Source organism: Eumetopias jubatus, unplaced genomic scaffold, assembly GCF_037043125.1.
Source record: "Eumetopias jubatus isolate StellerSeaLion01/CBP00866 unplaced genomic scaffold, mEumJub1_p1.0 scaffold_12, whole genome shotgun sequence".
NCBI classification, from domain to species: Eukaryota; Metazoa; Chordata; class Mammalia; order Carnivora; family Otariidae; genus Eumetopias; species Eumetopias jubatus.
The window spans coordinates 28,973,531-28,991,380 of NW_028274818.1; the positions used below are offsets into that span (position 1 = coordinate 28,973,531).

General features: G+C 53.8%; 1 protein-coding gene across 1 annotated transcript in view; it reads right to left on the reverse strand.

Annotated features, from left to right (window-relative positions):
* PKP1 (plakophilin 1) overlaps positions 1-6,558 on the reverse strand; it is a 45,699-nt gene extending 39,141 nt beyond the window's left edge. Inside the window, exon 1 of the mRNA XM_028120344.2 lies at positions 6,357-6,558. Coding sequence (XP_027976145.1) covers positions 6,357-6,558 — 202 coding nt within the window. The remainder of the gene's footprint in view (positions 1-6,356) is intronic.
* Between the last annotated feature and the right edge of the window lie 11,292 nt (positions 6,559-17,850).

The window sequence follows — 17,850 nt, forward strand, 5'->3', positions numbered from 1 at the left end:
ACAGCTTGTCTCATCTGTGTCAGGGTTTCAGGGTGTAAACCCATCTCAAAAAATCCACCCCTCTGATCATCAGTATCCCTGGATGCTGCTTCCCTTTGCTGCCTGAGATGATTATCTGATTCTCTCTTGTGTCACAGGGGCAGCGAAGCTATCTCGCCCACCAAAGCTTTGAAAAGGGAGGCAGCTTCTTTGTTAGGATACATGGACTGCTCTCTCCAAGGGGGACGGGCAAACCTTGGCAGGGATGACTCATCCTGTTGCACCTTCCAAGCTTTCAAATCGGTCACACCCACCGCACCTGAAACATTCTTTCTCTTCTTCTCAGCCAAACCCTCTCCCGGCATTCAAAACCTTGCACAAAAATCAGCTTCTTCTAGAGGTGACCCCACCCAGCTCTGGGCACTCCAAGCCCTCTAGTGTAACCATGTCAGCTTTCTGGCCAGCTTCCCTATCCACTTCTTGCTGGCTTGTGTGTTCCATGGAGTGCGGCTTCTGTACACGGGTGTGTATGTGTGTGTGTGCATGTGTGTGTGTGCACATGCACATGTACTTACGGGCCTCTCTCACAGAAAGCAAGGGGGCTGGGAACTCCCTGAAGCAAGAGCTCTTCTGTTTACACTAGATCCCCACCCCACTCCTGATCCCAGGACCAGGGTCTACCTGGACAACGCACTCATGACTTCCGCCTGCCTGATGAACAGGCTGCCCGCAGGGACAGAGGTCATCTGAAACCCCTCTCCTCCACTCCCTCCTTCCCCCAGATCCCTCTCCTTTGCTAGTCAGGAGGGCTGTCACAGGGCATGCTGCACTGGATGTGTGTCTATTGCTTGATCTGCGTCCCATAAGGCCCATGTCTCTTCTGGCTTCTACACTGAAGTAAAGCCCATCTGCTCCTCAGCAAAAAACATTTGGGAGAGGAAGCTCATTATCTTTCAGCCCTGACAATGCTTTTATTTCACCCCCTGAAATCTCTTCCACCCGTGGTGCTCAGTAAGGCTAGGCCCATAGCAAGAAGAATTTAAATGAGGTACTAGGAAGAACTGCCTGAAGATACTTCTGGGATGATGTCCCTCCGAGATGGTCAAGATTGGGCAGGAGCAGTGCCCGTGGGAACGTTCAGGTGCCCAAGGGAGGGGAATGGCCAGATATCCTCCCATTTCCTTCTGCCCAGGCCAGCTGGGAGCACTGTGGACATTCCTATCTGGAAGCTTCCATGCCTGAGGAGGGCAAGGAGTTCAGCACAACCTCACTAGGCACTTTGGTGTGGTTCTCACCCTTCTCCTGGGCATGTGTACAGAACAGAGATGCTGCTCCAGCCTGTGTTCGCTCCTTTCCCTCCCAGCTCTGCTGGGAGCCCCGCTTCTCGTCCTGATCGTCTGTTCCTAGCCACCACTAAACCCAAGGACTGGGTAGAGGGTGGGAACGTCTTGTGGGAACAGGGCCGGCATGGGGGCAGGGTGGTAGATTCGTGCGGACAAAGGTCAGAACAGGACACAGCCACCTGCCTGGGGATCCAGACTAAAATATTGTCATCAGCGATTACCATATTAGATGTCTATCGGTCTTCGTGCATGTGTGTGTATGTTTGTGTGTGTATGTACATGTGTGTGCATCTCATGAGGGCGATCCTCATGCCGGGTCTAAGTGTGAGTGAAAGATGGGGACCAGAACAATGATTCCTTAACTTAGTTGCACATCAGAACTGCCTAGGAGACTTTAAGTGTCCTAATGCCTGTACTGTCCCCCATAACTCACTAAATCAGAATCTCTGGGGGTAGGACGCAGGCATTTGCATTTTTTAAAATTCCCAGATGATTTCAACGTGCAGCCAGGTTTGAGAGCAGCAGAGTGGATGGCTTTTGGTATGTTAGGATGTTTACAAGAGGGAAACCTTGATGGACACTCATTGAGGGGAAGAGTCTTTTTGTAGGACAGCTACAGACAGTCTGGGGAATGGTCTGCAGAGATAGGGAGTGATGTGATCTATTTCCAGAGATGGTTACCATCATAGCACACTTTGGAGATGATCTAATCTGATCTTGTACAGTTGCAGAGGCCCAGAGAGAGGCAGTGACTTACCCAAGATCACACACCAGCCAGCAATCAATCCAGGTAGAACACATACCTGACACCAGGCTGGACTCCTGCACTAGCGCAAACTGCAAGGTTGGGTGTGTGTGTGCAAGCATGCTACAGGTGTGTATGTGCAGGGGTGCGGGTACACATGTGTATACGTGTGTGCGCATGTGTGCAGTGCGCGCCTGTAAAGAACTTCACATGAGGATATCTAACATTCTTCCATCTTATTTTGTCCAAATATCACATACCTTCTAGGGGTCATACCCCCTGGCAGAAGTAGTTTCCAGATTTTTAGACCGGGAACAAATAGCTTATTGATATTTATAATTTGGTGTGTGGGGAGAAAAATTTGTTTCTTTTTCCTTTTTCTTTTTTAAACCTGTGCCAATGAACTTAGCAAAGAAGCAGGGTCCGGGGAAACAGCATTTGCTGTGAAACATTCTGGAATACTTGGCATTTTTGTATGTGTTGTAACAGGCACACGGAAATTCTGGTAAAACCTCAGCTTCAAGACAAGATACATCGTAAAGAAACAGGAATTGGTTCATTTGAAGTTTAATTAGGACGTTTGCTGCTGGAAAAAGTTAAAGCTCAGACACACTTTACCCTCTCCCATGCCAGCTTTGTTCCCGAGAAAACAATGCCAGGAGTGATGTCTGTTTGTGGACTGTGGTCAGGAAAGGACAACTTTCAAGAGACTAGAAAGAGCAGAACCTCACACGGGCCGAGGTTCATGCTGAGACACAGCCAAACGCAAATACAGAAATGCCAACGAAGGCGGGGTCCTGAGGCAGGGACCTTCACCTGTGCACGGCACGGGGGACCAAGGCAGTACAAGGCTGCCCCCTAGGACGGCCTCAAGTAGTAACTGCCCTGCGAGGGATAGATGCAGGATGACAAAGTGGGGAACAGGCACCTTCCCTAGCCCAGCATGGCCCCAAACCTATCTCCGACCAGGGAGAAATCCAGGTTTGGCCATGTTAGATAGGAAATGGTAGTTCTGAAAAGAAAGGAGAAGGTTGAAACTAAAAAATCACAGATGTCTAAGCAGGTAGTGAGACAAATAAGGACAATGACGCTGTTAGTGTTGGGATTTCTCTGGAACGAGAAGCGATACGAAAAAGAAAGTTGGTGTCATTAGACTGTGTGGGATGTATATTCATGGTGATGTTGAAGTGGGACCAAATAAGATTCGAGTTAAGCTTTAGGAAGAGGTTCCAAATGAAGTTCAAAAGAACCTGAATGTGGAAAAGCATTCCCTTTGGGCTTCCTAACTGATGCACTAGCCCTTGACCCCCCAACAGGGCAGCTCATGATGAGCACCTGCAGGGACTTTCCTGCCTCAGGCAGGTCAAGTCTCCCTAGCAAAGATCTTTGGCTGAGCAGCACCATCCTCTGGGTTTCCTCCTGCTACCCACACAGTCTGAGAAGACACCCTGCCACACACACACAAGGACACTCTGGAAGCACAGGAGAGCAATACTTAGCGGCCAGTTCAGAAAAAGACCCAGATGGGGAGGCAGGTTCAGAGCAGCCTCCTCCTGCAGGGTCTGCAGACCCCAGAGCCCCCTCCTCCCTCCCTGAGGACATCCTGACCAGGGCGAGGCATCTATCTCATCTGCTGTGTTTGGGGGAAGGCATGGGTGGAAATAGGTATGGAGCGTCAGGCTCCTTCCACGGGGCTCCTCTCTGAACCCTTGGTGGCTCAATGCCCCCTCACCGACAAGACAGAGGAGAACCTTCTTGGGGGCAGACTCTGGAGAAAAGCCAATTCTATTGCTGGAATCACCTGTGGCCGATTCCTGGCTGTCCTTCACGGGGTACAAGGAGTGGTGGCTGCCTGCCAGGCAACCTGTGAGGTGTGGCTGGCCTTCTCTGGGGCGGGCGTTCTTAACCCGGGGAGCCCTGGTGGGATTTAGGGGCCCCAAGGGAACCAAACACCCTAGAGAATTTGACTCTTCCCTCTTGAAGGAGGATTCCAGTGTGTCTGGGGCGGGGGGCGGGTTAAGGCAATGACCCAGGGTATGGTCCTTCCACAACTGCCAGCTCGCTCCTCCCAGCAACCAGAGCAGGTGCATGGGGTATAAACCAACACAAAAAGAGAGAGCAAATGTAGTAGGAATGGCCACTGAGCAAATAGGGAATGCTTGGGCGGTTCTGATGAAGAGAAGGGGGAAATCTGATGAAAACAAAGCCAGATAAACCAGAAACACCAGCTCCAAGTGACCCAACCGCCTCTTCCACCTAGGATGCCTCTGGGGAAACTGCCCCTGTGGGAACCTCACCAGAGCTGAGGGCAGAGGGGACACACCTACAGGGTCAGTCCTTGGAGAAGCCTGTTTCTGGAGAGGTGTGCATCAGCCAAGGAAGTCAACCCTCACCTGGCTGAAGTCCCCTGGAGGATCTTGGGATGGAGAGAAGGAGATCCCACTGAGCAGATGTTACCCACAAGGGGCAAGGTCAGAAACAGAGCACTGCCTGATGACAGACACTCGCCCGCATCCCCATAGCTAGGAAGGAGAAGGGGTATTTGGGGCACCGGGGATTTTTGAGACTTTTCTGGAGCTGTGAGCCTGGAGCTCAGGCCAGGGATGGCATGGGAGTGGGAGAGGGACAGCTAAGTCTTGTGCCGGGAGTAGGTTGCCTTGAGCTGTGACTGGGCTGTGCCCAGAAATGGGGACTTTTTTTTTTTTAATCATCCCAAATCTACTTCCAAAAAAGGCTAGTAAGCAGCTACCGAAGCACCAAATAAAAGAGGAAGCAAATGCTCTGGAGTCGGTACGACCTTGAGTGGAAGTCAGGCAGGAGAGGAACCAGGAGTCCAGGCCAGGGCAAAGGGCACGCACAGCAGCAAAGACCTTTAGGTTTGGGGTGCAGGGAAGTCCTCAGCCAGCCATTTTCCCTCCCTCAGCTCTACACAGGGGCCGCTCAGGAATGAGAGAGAGAGGGAAAGAGACCAAGCTGGAGTAGGAAATGTGAGCCAGCACGCGCGCGCACGTGTGCATGTGTGTGTGTGTGCGCGCGCGCGTGTGTGTGTGTGTGTGTGTGTGTGGCGGGAGATGGGCAGGGGTCTATCTGTCTCCTTTGCCTCCTTCCTCTTTACTATCCCCCGCTCCCCTTACTCTCTCTTAGAGGCCTGACTCCATAAATCAGTCTTGGTTGACCAGTACTGGTTTGCAGTCTGAAGAATCTTTATTAGCATTTACTAAGTTTAACTAAACCAGTAAACAGAGAGTTTGCTGGTTTGTGTGTAATTCTTACTAGGAATCTTTTGTATTAAAGTATGTGGTCTAAAAATTCTCCACAAATGCCCCCGTCAGATATTGTACCTTCCTCCTTGAGTTTCAGGGGTCCTAGGACACACACACACATGCTCCCTGCTTGGGGGACCTCAGCACCGCTAGTGGGGACAGCCCGCTGATGGCCGGTCAGGCTGAACACCTGAACTGGACAAGTGCTCACCATGAGGGCTCAGCCCTGGGCGCCTTCTGGGATGTCCAGCCTTGACAACCTCATTTACTACCCTCCTCCTGACACATGTAAAGTAAAGCCAAGTGAAGTAGGGAGAATCCGGTGGGAAAGAAAGCTTCTGCAGTAGCTACTGAGCAAAGAGGGCATCCGCAGCCGCCCTTCCCGGGCCTCGGGGAGCCTCAGGGCGCGCACTGGTCCTGGGGTGACCTTCCAACCAGACTTGCCTCTTCCGGGTGTGAGGCTCCTGCTAACGCGCTGCGGCGTTCCAAGGCCTGGTCCCCCGTCCCGCAGCGCCTCTCCTGAGCCCCAACTCCCGTCACCGTGACTCCCTCGCCCGGCACGGCGGCCACGCACTGGTCCCACCTGGACAGGGAATCTGCCGGCCTGGGCGCCGGCTACCTGGCTTCCTGCCGTTGGCGCCACCGCGGGGAGTTGAGGGGGACCCACAGCCTTGGGGAGACCGAGAGGCGGGGGCTGTTCCGGGAGCAGTTTGGGGAAGAAAGCCTCCCGGGCTCTGGGTGCCGGGTCCACGGGCCCGCGGGCGATGCTCAACCTCGGCGCGCCGGAGAGACGCCCCTGGCCGTGGCCCCCTCGCCCCGCCGCGCGAGCCCGCCTTCGCGTCCCCAGCCTGGGGCTCGCGCCAGCCGCTCGCCCGCCGCCGCCGCACCCCGTCGGACCGGCGGCGCAGACGCCGCGCTCGCTCGCCTCCCCGCAGCTCCGGGAGGCGCGCCACCTTCGGTCCCCGCCGCGTGGCCGAGAGGCGCGGGGCCGGAGCTCATGGGTCGCGCGGGGCGCCGAAACTTTACCTCGGTTGGAGTGGCTCAGGGTGGACGACTGGGAAGACTTGGACTTCTGCCGCTTGACGGTCATCATCACCTGCTCCTGCACGCGCTGCCTGCCCGACGTGCCCGTCTTCATCTTTTGGTCCGAAGGCAAAGCCAGCGTCGAGTTGTCCTGGTCCGGGAAGCATTCGTACGCCAAGGCGGTCTTGAGCGGCGAGTGGTTCATGGCGGCGGGAGGCGCGGGCCGGGCCTGCGAGAGCCGAGAGGGGCGGCGAGGGGCGGCGAGGGGCGGCGGGCGGGCGGCTGAGGCTCTGCTGGCTCTGCTGTGCTCAGCGGCTCCCGAGGGCCATAGAGTGAGTGGTCCTGGTGAGGCTCCCGGCGGCGGCTCCTGGCGCCTCCGCCCCGGCTCGTCCCCGTGCTGGCACTGGCGAGGCCCGCCCTCGGTCAGACTGGATATACCACCCCTGCCCTGCACCACCCACTGCACTGGCCGCGCGCCGCCGCCGCCGCCGCCGCCGCGGGTGCAGAGCTGCAGGGCGCTGCCGCTGCGCGAGCGAGCGCTCCTGGGGGGCAGGGCTGCGAGGCCCGAGTGTGGGACCTCGGCGTCTCCGGGCCCTCCGCTCCTTTCTCTCGCTTCCCTCCCCCCGTGACGTGCAGGAGGTGAGGCCCCAGGGAGACGCCCCTCTGTCCTGGCCCTGCTCGCTCATGGAGAAAGTATGTGCTCAGCTCAGGAACCCAGGGAGACTTCTCTCGAGGAAAAAGGAGCCTTTCTTGACCAGGCCCCCCCGGGAGAGCCAGAAATCTACCTTCTTCTGTCCTGAGGTCATGGCAGAGACCAGCCCCGTGGAGGAGGGCTCCCAGGCTTTGCGCTGAAGCACAGCCCCTGTCCAAAGGGAGTACTCAATCCTATGGGGACAACCATTCTACTCGAAGGCAGCTTCCCCCTCAGAGGACGGGGGAGGCGGGGGGCATGAAGTCCCAAGGACCAGACTGGAGATACAAGACCGCACACTAGTACACCTGTCATGTGTGGGCATGCCAGAGGAAAACGCCATGTGAACAGGGGATTCTCTCTGAAACTGCAGACTTAGCCTGTAAAATGGTACTGGCACATATTAGGGGCTCAATAAAAAACCATTTTTGAATGGACGAATGAATGAAAGCTAGCCAACTTAAGGTAAATTAAGTCTACTTTGTATCCTACTCAGATCCTTCCTGGAAACCTGAAAGGCTGCCTGCCCCATAAAACTACCCTACTAGGGACTTACTATTCTAGGACTTCTGCGTGCATTCTCCTAGACACACAAACCCCTGGGGACACATGTATAGTGATGTCCATGGAGTGTGGTCCCAGGCACGAAGGTAGCTCACACCAGGAGCTGATAATTTTCAAAACCATGTTGATGGAACTCTTTCTAAAAGACATAACACCCTGCCTTTCCTCCTCAAGCAAAAGATGGTCACAGAATTCACGCATTTCTTGATGACTTAGGATTCTCCTTCTGGACACCATTTCTGAACTGTGTAGCGGCGCAGTCCATCAGCTCCTTAGTTTTGGGGAGTCCTCCAGCAGTGTTATACTCTCACAGCTGTCCCTTTAGCTGTCCTTTGTATTTGACGCTCACAGCTCACATACTTCATTTTTAGTTTGCCCTTCTGATCTGCAGAGGAAGGGACCATCAGAGTCTATGCTTGTTAGGAATTATAGGATGAAGGATTGCAAAATTGAGTGACAGTCTCAGCGACCTCATGAAGGTCACTTGCTCATTTCCTGAGAAGTGGGTGTTATAAGCAGGGAGCCCCTCCTTCTCCCCATAATGCATGGGGTAGTCACGTGCAGGGCAGAATATTGTAAAGCAGGTCATAGTTTCCAATAGAAATAGTTTTATAATTGAGCGTTGTGTTCCTAAGAACTTAGCATCAAATAAATCAGAGATGTGACCAACAATATGTCATAGATACAGAGGTTCAACACCCATACACCTTTATCATCACTTACAATTTTAAGATTCTGCTTCCAGCCATAGACTGTCAGGGCTGGATGGATTCTTAGACATCATCCAGCCCAGTGTCTGAATTTTTCTGATGAGAGGGGGTAGCTTGCCCACGGTCACCCAGTTACTATGTGGCAAAGCCTTCATTCTAATCAGGCCTGGTAACTCCTGGGTCACTGCTCTTCCCTCCACACTATCTGACCTCCCTTATAAAAGTCCTATAAAACGGGCATTAAAGTGCAGTGCTCATGGATTATATAAGGGCCCCAATGTACTATAAAGTATACATGACAGCACATAAAAATACAACTCCATTGTATCACGCATTTGGCCTATCTAAAACCTAATATGCTAGCTATAATAAATGTTAATTATGTCTTTAAATAATGATAAGTTTGCTACCTCTAGCATGTGGAAGGGCCCTGCAGCAGGTGATTGGCACAGCCTATGTTGTTATGAAAGGCCATACTTATCCCCTGGAAGTCGAAACTGATCATCTTTAAAATTGTTTCCAGATATGAAGTTCAGTTTTTTCTCTATACTTCTCTATTATTTTGATATTGACATTATTTTGATATACTGATAGCAATATCTGACATTTGCTGTGCTCCTACAAGCAGCAAGCCTATAAGCCAGGCACGGTTCTGGGCCCTTTGCATGACCATCTCATCTGAATCCTTACAGTGAGCCTACACAGTGGGTATCAGTATCAGGGCCATCATCGGTCTTTTTCAAGTGAGGAAACTGAGGCTCGGTGGGGCCCCCTAGCTGGTAATAGGCAGAGACAGGGCCAAACACAGGCACCCAGGGTCCAGAGTCTGGGCACCCCATGGCAGTGCCGGGCTGCCTCCTCATGATTTCCCTGTGACAGGGAAGAGGACTCAAAAGCCTTCCATGGATCAATCTTTTAACAGGATCTATTTCCATCATCTGGCATGGAAGTCAGGCCTCCTGGCTACTGGTTCCAGCTGGGTCACTAACTAGCTTCATGATGCCAGACAAGTCCCTGCCTCTGGCCTGGCACCAAATCTGTAAAGAGTGCAGGTAGATTGATAGCTCACCCAATCCGCCCTTGCCCTAACACTCTGGGATTCTGATGTCAATCATGGGGCTATGTAAGGCAGGAGAATCTTGAACCAGCTCCTCTGGACATTTTCTTTGTCTCCCCTACCCCACGTCAGAGTGAAGGGAAGCCTGGCAGTGGACAGAGAGACTGCGAAAATCTGCAGAGCCGAGAGCAGGTCCACTTGGCATATATTTTCTGATGTAATCCTCCCCGTAACCCCCGAGGAGGTATTATTTTGCAGAAGTGGAAACACACTCAGAAAGGTTAAGTCAGTGGTGAAGCCTTGCTTTGGACCCAGGTCTGACTTCCCACTGGGGAGAAGGAAAGGAAGAGCGTCAGTCACACATTCTGGCCCAAGATGCGCAAGGTATATTCAGGCTGGAAAGATTGGTTTGGGGCTCAAGTGCATGGTTTTGCGTCAGCAGGACAGAGCTTTTTCCATCACCTCTCTCTTCTGCCTGCCTGAACCCCACCCCATGTGGGGTCCTGCCTCAGAACCAGGCCAGAGACGAAGGCGAAGGACAGATGTCAGTGAGACTCTGTCATGTGAGCTGAGCTCTGAAATGCTTGCAGGTGACATTTTTAGATGATGAAAAAATTCTAAGGGGTAGGGGTTAATTTGAGTTTAGAGGGTATGGGGTGGTTTGGGAAAAGCATCTTGAAGGAAGATAATTTTGATTTGATTCTGAAACAAGATGAGGAAATTTCCATCCTCAAAGGTGTTAGAATGAATGAGCACGAATGGGGTTCTAACTCTCTTTGCTGCCTTCCCTCCAGCACTACCCGTGACCCAGATTTCACTTCCGACATTCAGGGCTTCCAATGCCCTTGGAGGTAAAACATCCTGTGACCTCAAGTTTCATTCATTTAAAAAATAGAATACGGATTTATTTATTCAACAAGTATATGTGTATGTATGTATGTATGTATGTATGTATTTTTAAGTAGGCTCCAGGCCCAGCCTGGCTTGAACTCACAACTCTGAGACCTAGACCTGAGCTGATATCAAGGGTCAGACACTTAACCGCTTGAGCCACCCAGGCGCCCCTCTACAAGTCTTTATTGAACATCTACTATGTGACAGGCCTTGTCCCAGGCATGGAGGCTCCCGTGGTGAAGAAGACAAAGCCCTGCCTTTGTAGAACTTACAATCTAGAGATGGGAGGAGGAGGGGTTGGCTGGGCCAGCTGAAGCCTAAGAGGAGGCCTCTGAGGCTCCTACTGCTTCTGGCCCACCCCGCCGCCCAGGTGACTGGACCGCTTCCCCCTCTATCCCAAACTGATGCAGATACCCCTAGGGAGTTGGAAGAGTTAACCTTCCTTTATGGGCCCGTAAGCTTGCCATCATGGTGTCACCTTATCTAGCCCCGTTCTTCTGTAACGGGCCCCTGTTCCAGGCACCTTCGGACTTCATGGACAGCGACGGTGCCCAAGGGGCCAGTTCCCTGCTGTCTAGCCTTTCCGAGCTGAGTTCCTTTGGCCAGCTAGCAGGCTCCTCAGTGGTTACCTAACTCAGGCACCTTATAACCTCCCCTGATGAACCACGCTGCCACCTCCCCAATCTTTAAATAGTCTCCCTTATTTTGTTTCCCTACCAGCCCTCCACCGACTTGCCCCGCGCAGAAACCTGCCTCTGCCTTTGCACACATGCTACTTTCTCTGCGTGGGGCCCTCTCAGCCAGTCACTCACGTAGGTGCTGAGTGGCCAAATGGGCTATACGCCATGCCCGTCCCTGGGAACACAACGAGGAAAAAATTCTGGGTCCTGCTCCCTCTGGGCTTCTGTTCTAAGGGAGTAGACAAAGAGTAAACTCGTGAATGAGCTGGCAAAATGATGACAAATGATACTAAGTGTTGTGAGGGACACGAATGACAGGCTGGCGCAGAATAGAGAGGGGTGCTTGGGTTGAGCCCTGAAGCATGAGAGAAGCTGCCCATATCAGGAGTGGGGGGATGGCGCTCCAGGCAGAGGGGACCTTGGGTGTAAAGGCTGTAAGCCTGGCATGTTCTCGGATCCGACAGACCAGTGTGGCCCAGTATGGGGAGGGAGAGGAGGTGCTCACAAGAGGGACGCGGAGGCAGGTGGGCTGTGCTGTCCCTTACAACTTGCTGGGATGAGGGAAACGTTCTCTATCTGTGCAGGCTATTTAAATCCGTTAAAATGAAATGAAATGAGAAATTCAGTTCTTCAGACACACCAGCCGTGTTTCAAATGCCTGATAGCCACGTGTCACTAGCAGCCCCTGTGTGGGACAGCACAGGATCATGCTGGAGCTTCCAGACCTCTGTCTGGGTTTGAATTTTATTCTGAGAGGGATAAGAGGCCATTGAGAGACTTCAACCAAGGAGGTGACAAGACACTCCCACTTCCTGCCTTCCTGCCACTTGTCAACATGTCCATCTATTGCTCCCTACTGAGGACTTCCCAAATTAAATTCAATACCCTCCCCTGGGACCCTTTGTACCTGGTGCCTACCTGTGCTAAAACTCCTGTCCCTCGTCACCGTTTTCACCTGCCTGCGTGACTCTGGGCAGCCTGAGGGAAGGGCTGTGTGTGCTATTTGTCTCTCTCTCCCCACTGTCCACATCGCTGGTACACGTGGGTACTCAGTGGATGTTTGTCTCGTTGAACTGAATTTCCCTTCTTGCTCCAGAGCAAGTTCTTCACTGGGTCTCTTGGATAACTTAGACTCAGTGCACCCAGGTCAAGCCTTTGCTTTTTTCTAAAGGCCAGTTTCTCTTAGGACCTTTTGTCCTCATCTTGCGCGGGTAGGGATACTCTGGGGAATGCATGCGCAGCCCCTGAGCCACGGCGCTGAGCTCTGAGAGAGCACAGGGAAACTGCCTTTCTCACCACCTAAGGGAAGTTTACTTCAGGAAGTCAGAATGTGTTCACCCCTTTGCCCTGTCCTGGCCATCTCGGGAGAACCCCATCCAGGAAGCCATCTTCCCAAGCATCTGAATGGGTGAAACTCTGTAGTGAACTCATCAAGAATGCGCCAGACTCTCTGCCTGCCTCCTGGTGTGACCTTAGGACACCCTAGCCGGGGGTGCCTGCAGCAGGTCCGTTGCACAGGACCATTGTGCCTGGAAGGTACAGAGGGTGCACAGAGAGCCTCCCAGCCCTGGACAGGGATACAGGGAAAATGGAAGGATGGGAACAGCAGAGGCCACTCCCCAAGCCCTTTGGCAAGCACCCTGATTGGAAGAGCAGAGCACATGACTCTGGATCGTCCCACCCATGAAGGCCTGGACCGGAGGGGTGGCCTGTGCCCATTCATAGCAATGCTGCTCTGCTCTGGAGGAAGATGAGCAGGAAGGGCTTGGCAACAGGAGATGAGAGAGCGGGGGGGGGGGGGGGTCTGGTGCGGAGGCTGGCAGAGCTGGGCCTGGATGAGTCCAAGGCCGGCGGGGCTGGCCAGCTACGGGGCGAGGCCGGGGTGTGCACCCAGGGCTCCCCGACAGGCCAGACCCACTGTCTCAGAGCTGCCCTTCTAGTCTCTCTGGGCGGGGTGGGTGGAGCCGCGGCGAGAGCGGGAGGGAAGGTGATGAATAACACGGCAGTGTCCCAACTGTCTGCTGTCAGCACTAGATTGCCTCTGCATCCCCCCCACCCGCCCCCTGCCAACCCAAAATTCTAGTTGTGCGCTCTCGATACCAGCATCCGCGGGACCTGCCTTTCCATCTGTCCCCTCCCCCCAGGTCAGCAGTGCTGTTGTGCAAACCCTCGGCAGGACTCCGGCTCTGGGCTTGAGCCCCAGCCTCAGGATCCCGGGAAACCCTTGGCTCTCTGCCTGAGCAGAAGCCACTTGAGCGCAGACCCCAGGGCCTTCCCGGGGAGGCACCCGGGGGCAACAAGAAAGGGGCTGTGGAGTGAGCAGAACAAGTTTTGCACCCCAGCATTGCTACCGCTCCTGTGTGACCTTAAACAAGCTACTTCGCCTCTCTCAGTACCTCAGTTTCTTCATTTGTAACATTAGGTTAGTCACACCGACCCCCCAGAGTTCCGGGGACCATAAACCTATATAAGCTATCTAACACAGCCTTCCTTCCTGCCGTAGTGCCTCTGGCCTTTCATCTGACTGCCCTCCTTCTGCTCTCCACTTGACACTGTTACCCACTTCCCAGCATGGGCCTCTCCTCCTCAACCTCGGAGCCTCACACATTCCTCCCTCTTCTGGGAGCTGGGCCATGCCCCCTGCCAGGTGCTGTTTGACCTCTCTCGCATCATCCCTGTCTCTCCTCCCCTTCCGGCCCAGTACTGCTGTCTACATACAACGGGGCTCTGTCATGATTGCCCCTGGAAACATCAGAACCTCAGAGGTGGAGGGGACCGCGGAGACCATCTGGTTTAGCTCCTTGATTTGTCAGAAGAGGCAGCCGAGTGCAGAGAGGCACGGCGACATGGCCCTGTGAAGCCCTGGGTGTCTGGGTCGGGGGCACGGTGCCCTCCTCCCTTTGGGGGAGGATGGCGGTAGGGGGTTGGGAGATAGGCCTGGGGTTTGAAGGGAAGCCAAGGCAGGAGAGGAGCCCAGGAGGCGGCAGTTCCTGGAGGTGCCACACCTGCAGCTCAGATGGAAGAAGCACTAGCGTTTGGGGGGCGGGCCAGCAGCCCAGGGAAAGGCTGTGGGAGCCACGAAGCAGGCAGCCGCGTGGGGTGTGTGCCCAAAGAGCTGGGCAGCTGTGCTCTCCCCGTCTCTGCCTCACAGGCACGGGCCCAGCCCCAACCCCAGCTCTGCACAGCCTCGATGGTAATTTAATGAGTCACCCGCCCACGCCTGCAGACAGGGCAGCCACACCCAGGGCAGGTGGCACCCCGACAGTGTTTCTGCTCCGAGCTGCTGGGCCAGCAGCCTGCCAGGCCGTGGTTGGGCACTGAGGGGAGCCATGATGCTCCGGGGCCCTGGGCCAGGCTAAGGACCTGTTGAGTGGCAGAGCCTCCTGTCTGCATTGCCCCATTGCCATGGCCAAGGCCTCCTGAGAACACCCCAGCCCAGCTTTCTTCTTATTAGGAGCACCAATCACAAACAGTGGGCCAGGTGCCTCCCAGATCTGTGCACAGTAGGGCTCTGGGCTTCAGGCGCTTCCCAGATCTGTAGGCTGCCACCAACTAGATCTGAGTTTGGAGCCACGATGGGTCACTTTATGCTAGCTCCCTCTGCCTGGCAGGCTGTTCTTTCATCTCTGCCCATTCAGTCCCCTTGTCATCCTGCCCACCTAGCCCATCTCAGATGTTCCCACCTTCCCCCCACTGACTCCCCAGATGTTCTGAGCTGAAAGTCCTCCTGTCCCTCCCCCAACTTTTGGTATAATTTGTACCTCTCTTGTGCCACTTAGCACAGCATGCTTTCCCCCAGGGGAACACTGTAAGCTCTTTGCATCACCAGCAAGCCTCCTGTAGGGCCCTGAATATTGCAATGGCTCAGCAAACATTTGTCCTGTTGATCTACATTCCATCTGTGTGCTCTGTTTCCACATCCCTGTGACCAGACACCCCTTTCGTCACTTTTCTGCTCCCAACTACCCCTGCCCTCTTTCCAGGTCCTATCATTCCAGAGGCCTTTACTTTGGGCCCTGCTGGAGTTGGGGCTGGGCCTGGGCCCATTTTGGCAAAGCGCTCTTGAGGAATTGTGGGGTTGGTCACATGGCACCTGGACCCTCCAGCTGTCTCTGGTCTTAGCTCTCCACTGGCTGCCACAGTTGCCAAAGGTGATGGGGCAGGGTGGCCAGGCTGGGGGAATCTGTACCCCTCACTCCTTTCCAAGGGGCCTATAGACATGCTTTGCACCTGCCAGTCTTGGGCCTTGACGGGCTGCCCTGCGAGCCCCTCTTGCCCCAAGAAAGACCCCGAGGGGCCTCTATGACAGAGGACTCTTTCTTCCACACCCTGCCCCTTCCTGGTCTTGGAAATTGGTCAGCCAAGCAGGAATCACTGGGCTTGGGTTGGCATGAGGGGTCAGTGCAGGACTCCCCCGGTGGCTTCTGAGCCCCTGTTTACACTCCAGCCCTGGGGCTAGGGATGAAGATGGGCCTGGGGAGGGTGGGCAATGTGACAGCAGAGACAGAACTTGGAGACCTTCTGGAAAACAGGCAATAATGGACAGCACAGAACTGTGGAAGCCAACTTTGTAGTCCAGGACAAAGAGTTTTTGCTCTTAGTGTGGCAAAGGGAAATCATGCGATGACTCAAAAAGAGTGAATACTTCTGATTACTTGCTGGCGTGGCTGGGTTTTGCATCTGCTCTCATCTGTTTGCAAGTGGGATTATGATAATGCTTCACATCTAACTAGTTCTCTGCAAAGTGGTTTTCTGTCTTTTGCCTCTTGGGATCTGCCTGTCCATTCGTTGAGAGGAATATTCAGCCCTGTTGTCATCCCATTGTAAAGATGACAAGACTGAGGCTCATAGAGGACTTTCCCAGAGCTGCTGCTGGTGTGTGGCAGAGCTGAGTCTCAGAGGTCCTTCCTACGAGCCCAAACCAGTGCTTTTCCTCCATACCACACCACACATACCACAAGACCGTTCTGGGGTGGAGAAAAGCTGCTGAAGTATAGTCTTTGGGGGACACTGTGGTAGGTTGAATGGTAGCCTCCCCACAAGAAGCTATGTCCATGTTCTAAATTCTAGGACCCGTGAATGTGACCTGACTTGGAAAAAGGGTCCCTGCAGATGTCATTAGGTAAAGAATCTTGAGATGAGATCATCCTAGATGTAGGTGAAGCCCTAAATCCAATGACAAGTGTCCTTCCAAGAGAAAGGCAGGGGAGCTTTGGGACACAAGAGGACAAGGCCACGTGAAGACAGAGGCAGAGCCTGGAGTGACGTTGCCACAGCCAAGGAACGCCAGAGCCTAGAGTAGGTGTGGAATGGATTCTCTCTCAGAGCCTCCGGAAGGAACCACCTTGATTCTGGATTTCTGGCTTCCAGAACTGTGGGGAATACATTTCTGTTGTTTGCGGTGATTCGCGTGGCTGCCCTAGGAAACAGACACTAACTCGAAACTCTGTCAGTCACCTGACATGAGCTGTCAGCCCCTCTCAGCAAGCCCACTCAGCACGTGGCTCGGTGGGTATGTGAGACCCAGGACCAGCCCTGGGCCACGCAGTGGGGCGGGGAACACACTGGAATGACACAGTCCCTCAGCAATGGTACCAGGCAAGGACCGGCTGTCTCCCAGTCAGCACCGGACAGCCGGCCTCTCATCCCTCGGCTCTGCCCCCCGTGCCGCCGACTTTGGGTTTGGTTTCACTCCATGCCCAGGACAGACTGATGCACCAGCGGCTCTGGGAAAAGAGAAGCGGCCTCGGACGACGTCACCTCTCCCCCAGGAGGAATTCATGAAACCAGTTACACCTCTGCCAGGAAGTCAGAAGGGCCCAGCCTCTAATAACTGCCAACCTCTCGGCCCTGGCGGCCCATCATTTTCATACTTCCCACTTAATGGGGTGTCTTTAGGCAGTCAACGCAACACAGCCACAATTAAACACAAGAAGACATAATGGGACTTTGTCTTTCCACAGGGCTTTCATTCTGAAAGCTCGGGCAGTTTTCTGAGCCTGGGGAAGCCCCCTGATACTCCTTTTTGAGATGGGTAAATTGAGGTCCTGCTGAGGAAGAGAACCAGCGCCGGGCTACTGGGCAAGAACTTGTTTCTGAAGGTCCATCTGGCTCCCTCCTTGGTTATGTCTACCAGGCTTCAACAAGAAGCTTAGCTTTTTTTTTTTTCCTTCCAGAAAAGTCCTCAGGATTCACTGTACCTTCTTTGAGATGGTCAGAGTGGGGCTAAGCCCGTCTCCCCAGCTTTGTGAGCAGTGGGAACTGAGTGGGGCCTGACAAGATGGACGGTGAGGTAGAAAGGGCATGCACTGCCCTTCTTCACTACCTCACTGTACCTGGTACAAGGCAGAGTTCTGGGCCTGGCTTGGCCACCAACTTGCTGTGTGACTTTGGACAAGCTATTTGCCCTCGCTGGGTTTCAGTTTCCCTGCTTGTAAAATGAGGGGGTTGGAGTAGATGCTCACAGTCAGTACTTCTCAAATCTTAATGTGCACTGAATCACCTAGGGATCTTGTTAAAATGCAGATTCTGATTCAGCAGGTCCGGGGTGGGGCCTGACTCCCTGCATTGCTAGCAAGGAACCAGGCGATGCTGACGCTGTGGGGTCTCAGACCACACTTGACGTAACAAGTCTCAGGACAGCTCACTCAACCATGGTCTGCCAAATGCCACCGTCTCTGTTACTGTGTTCCCTAGGGTGCTGTTTGAAGAACAAGACTCCCTGTTTGGTACAAGAGCACCTGATAGGCTCTAAAGCGATGTACAAATAAATGTTTTTTTAAAAGATCACCAAAACTCTGATTAAGACTTGATATTTGGAGCCAAGCGACTTGGCTCAAGACCAGTACTTGTCACAGCTAAGGACCTCTTAGGTGAACGCTTCATTTATCTGAGCCTGTGA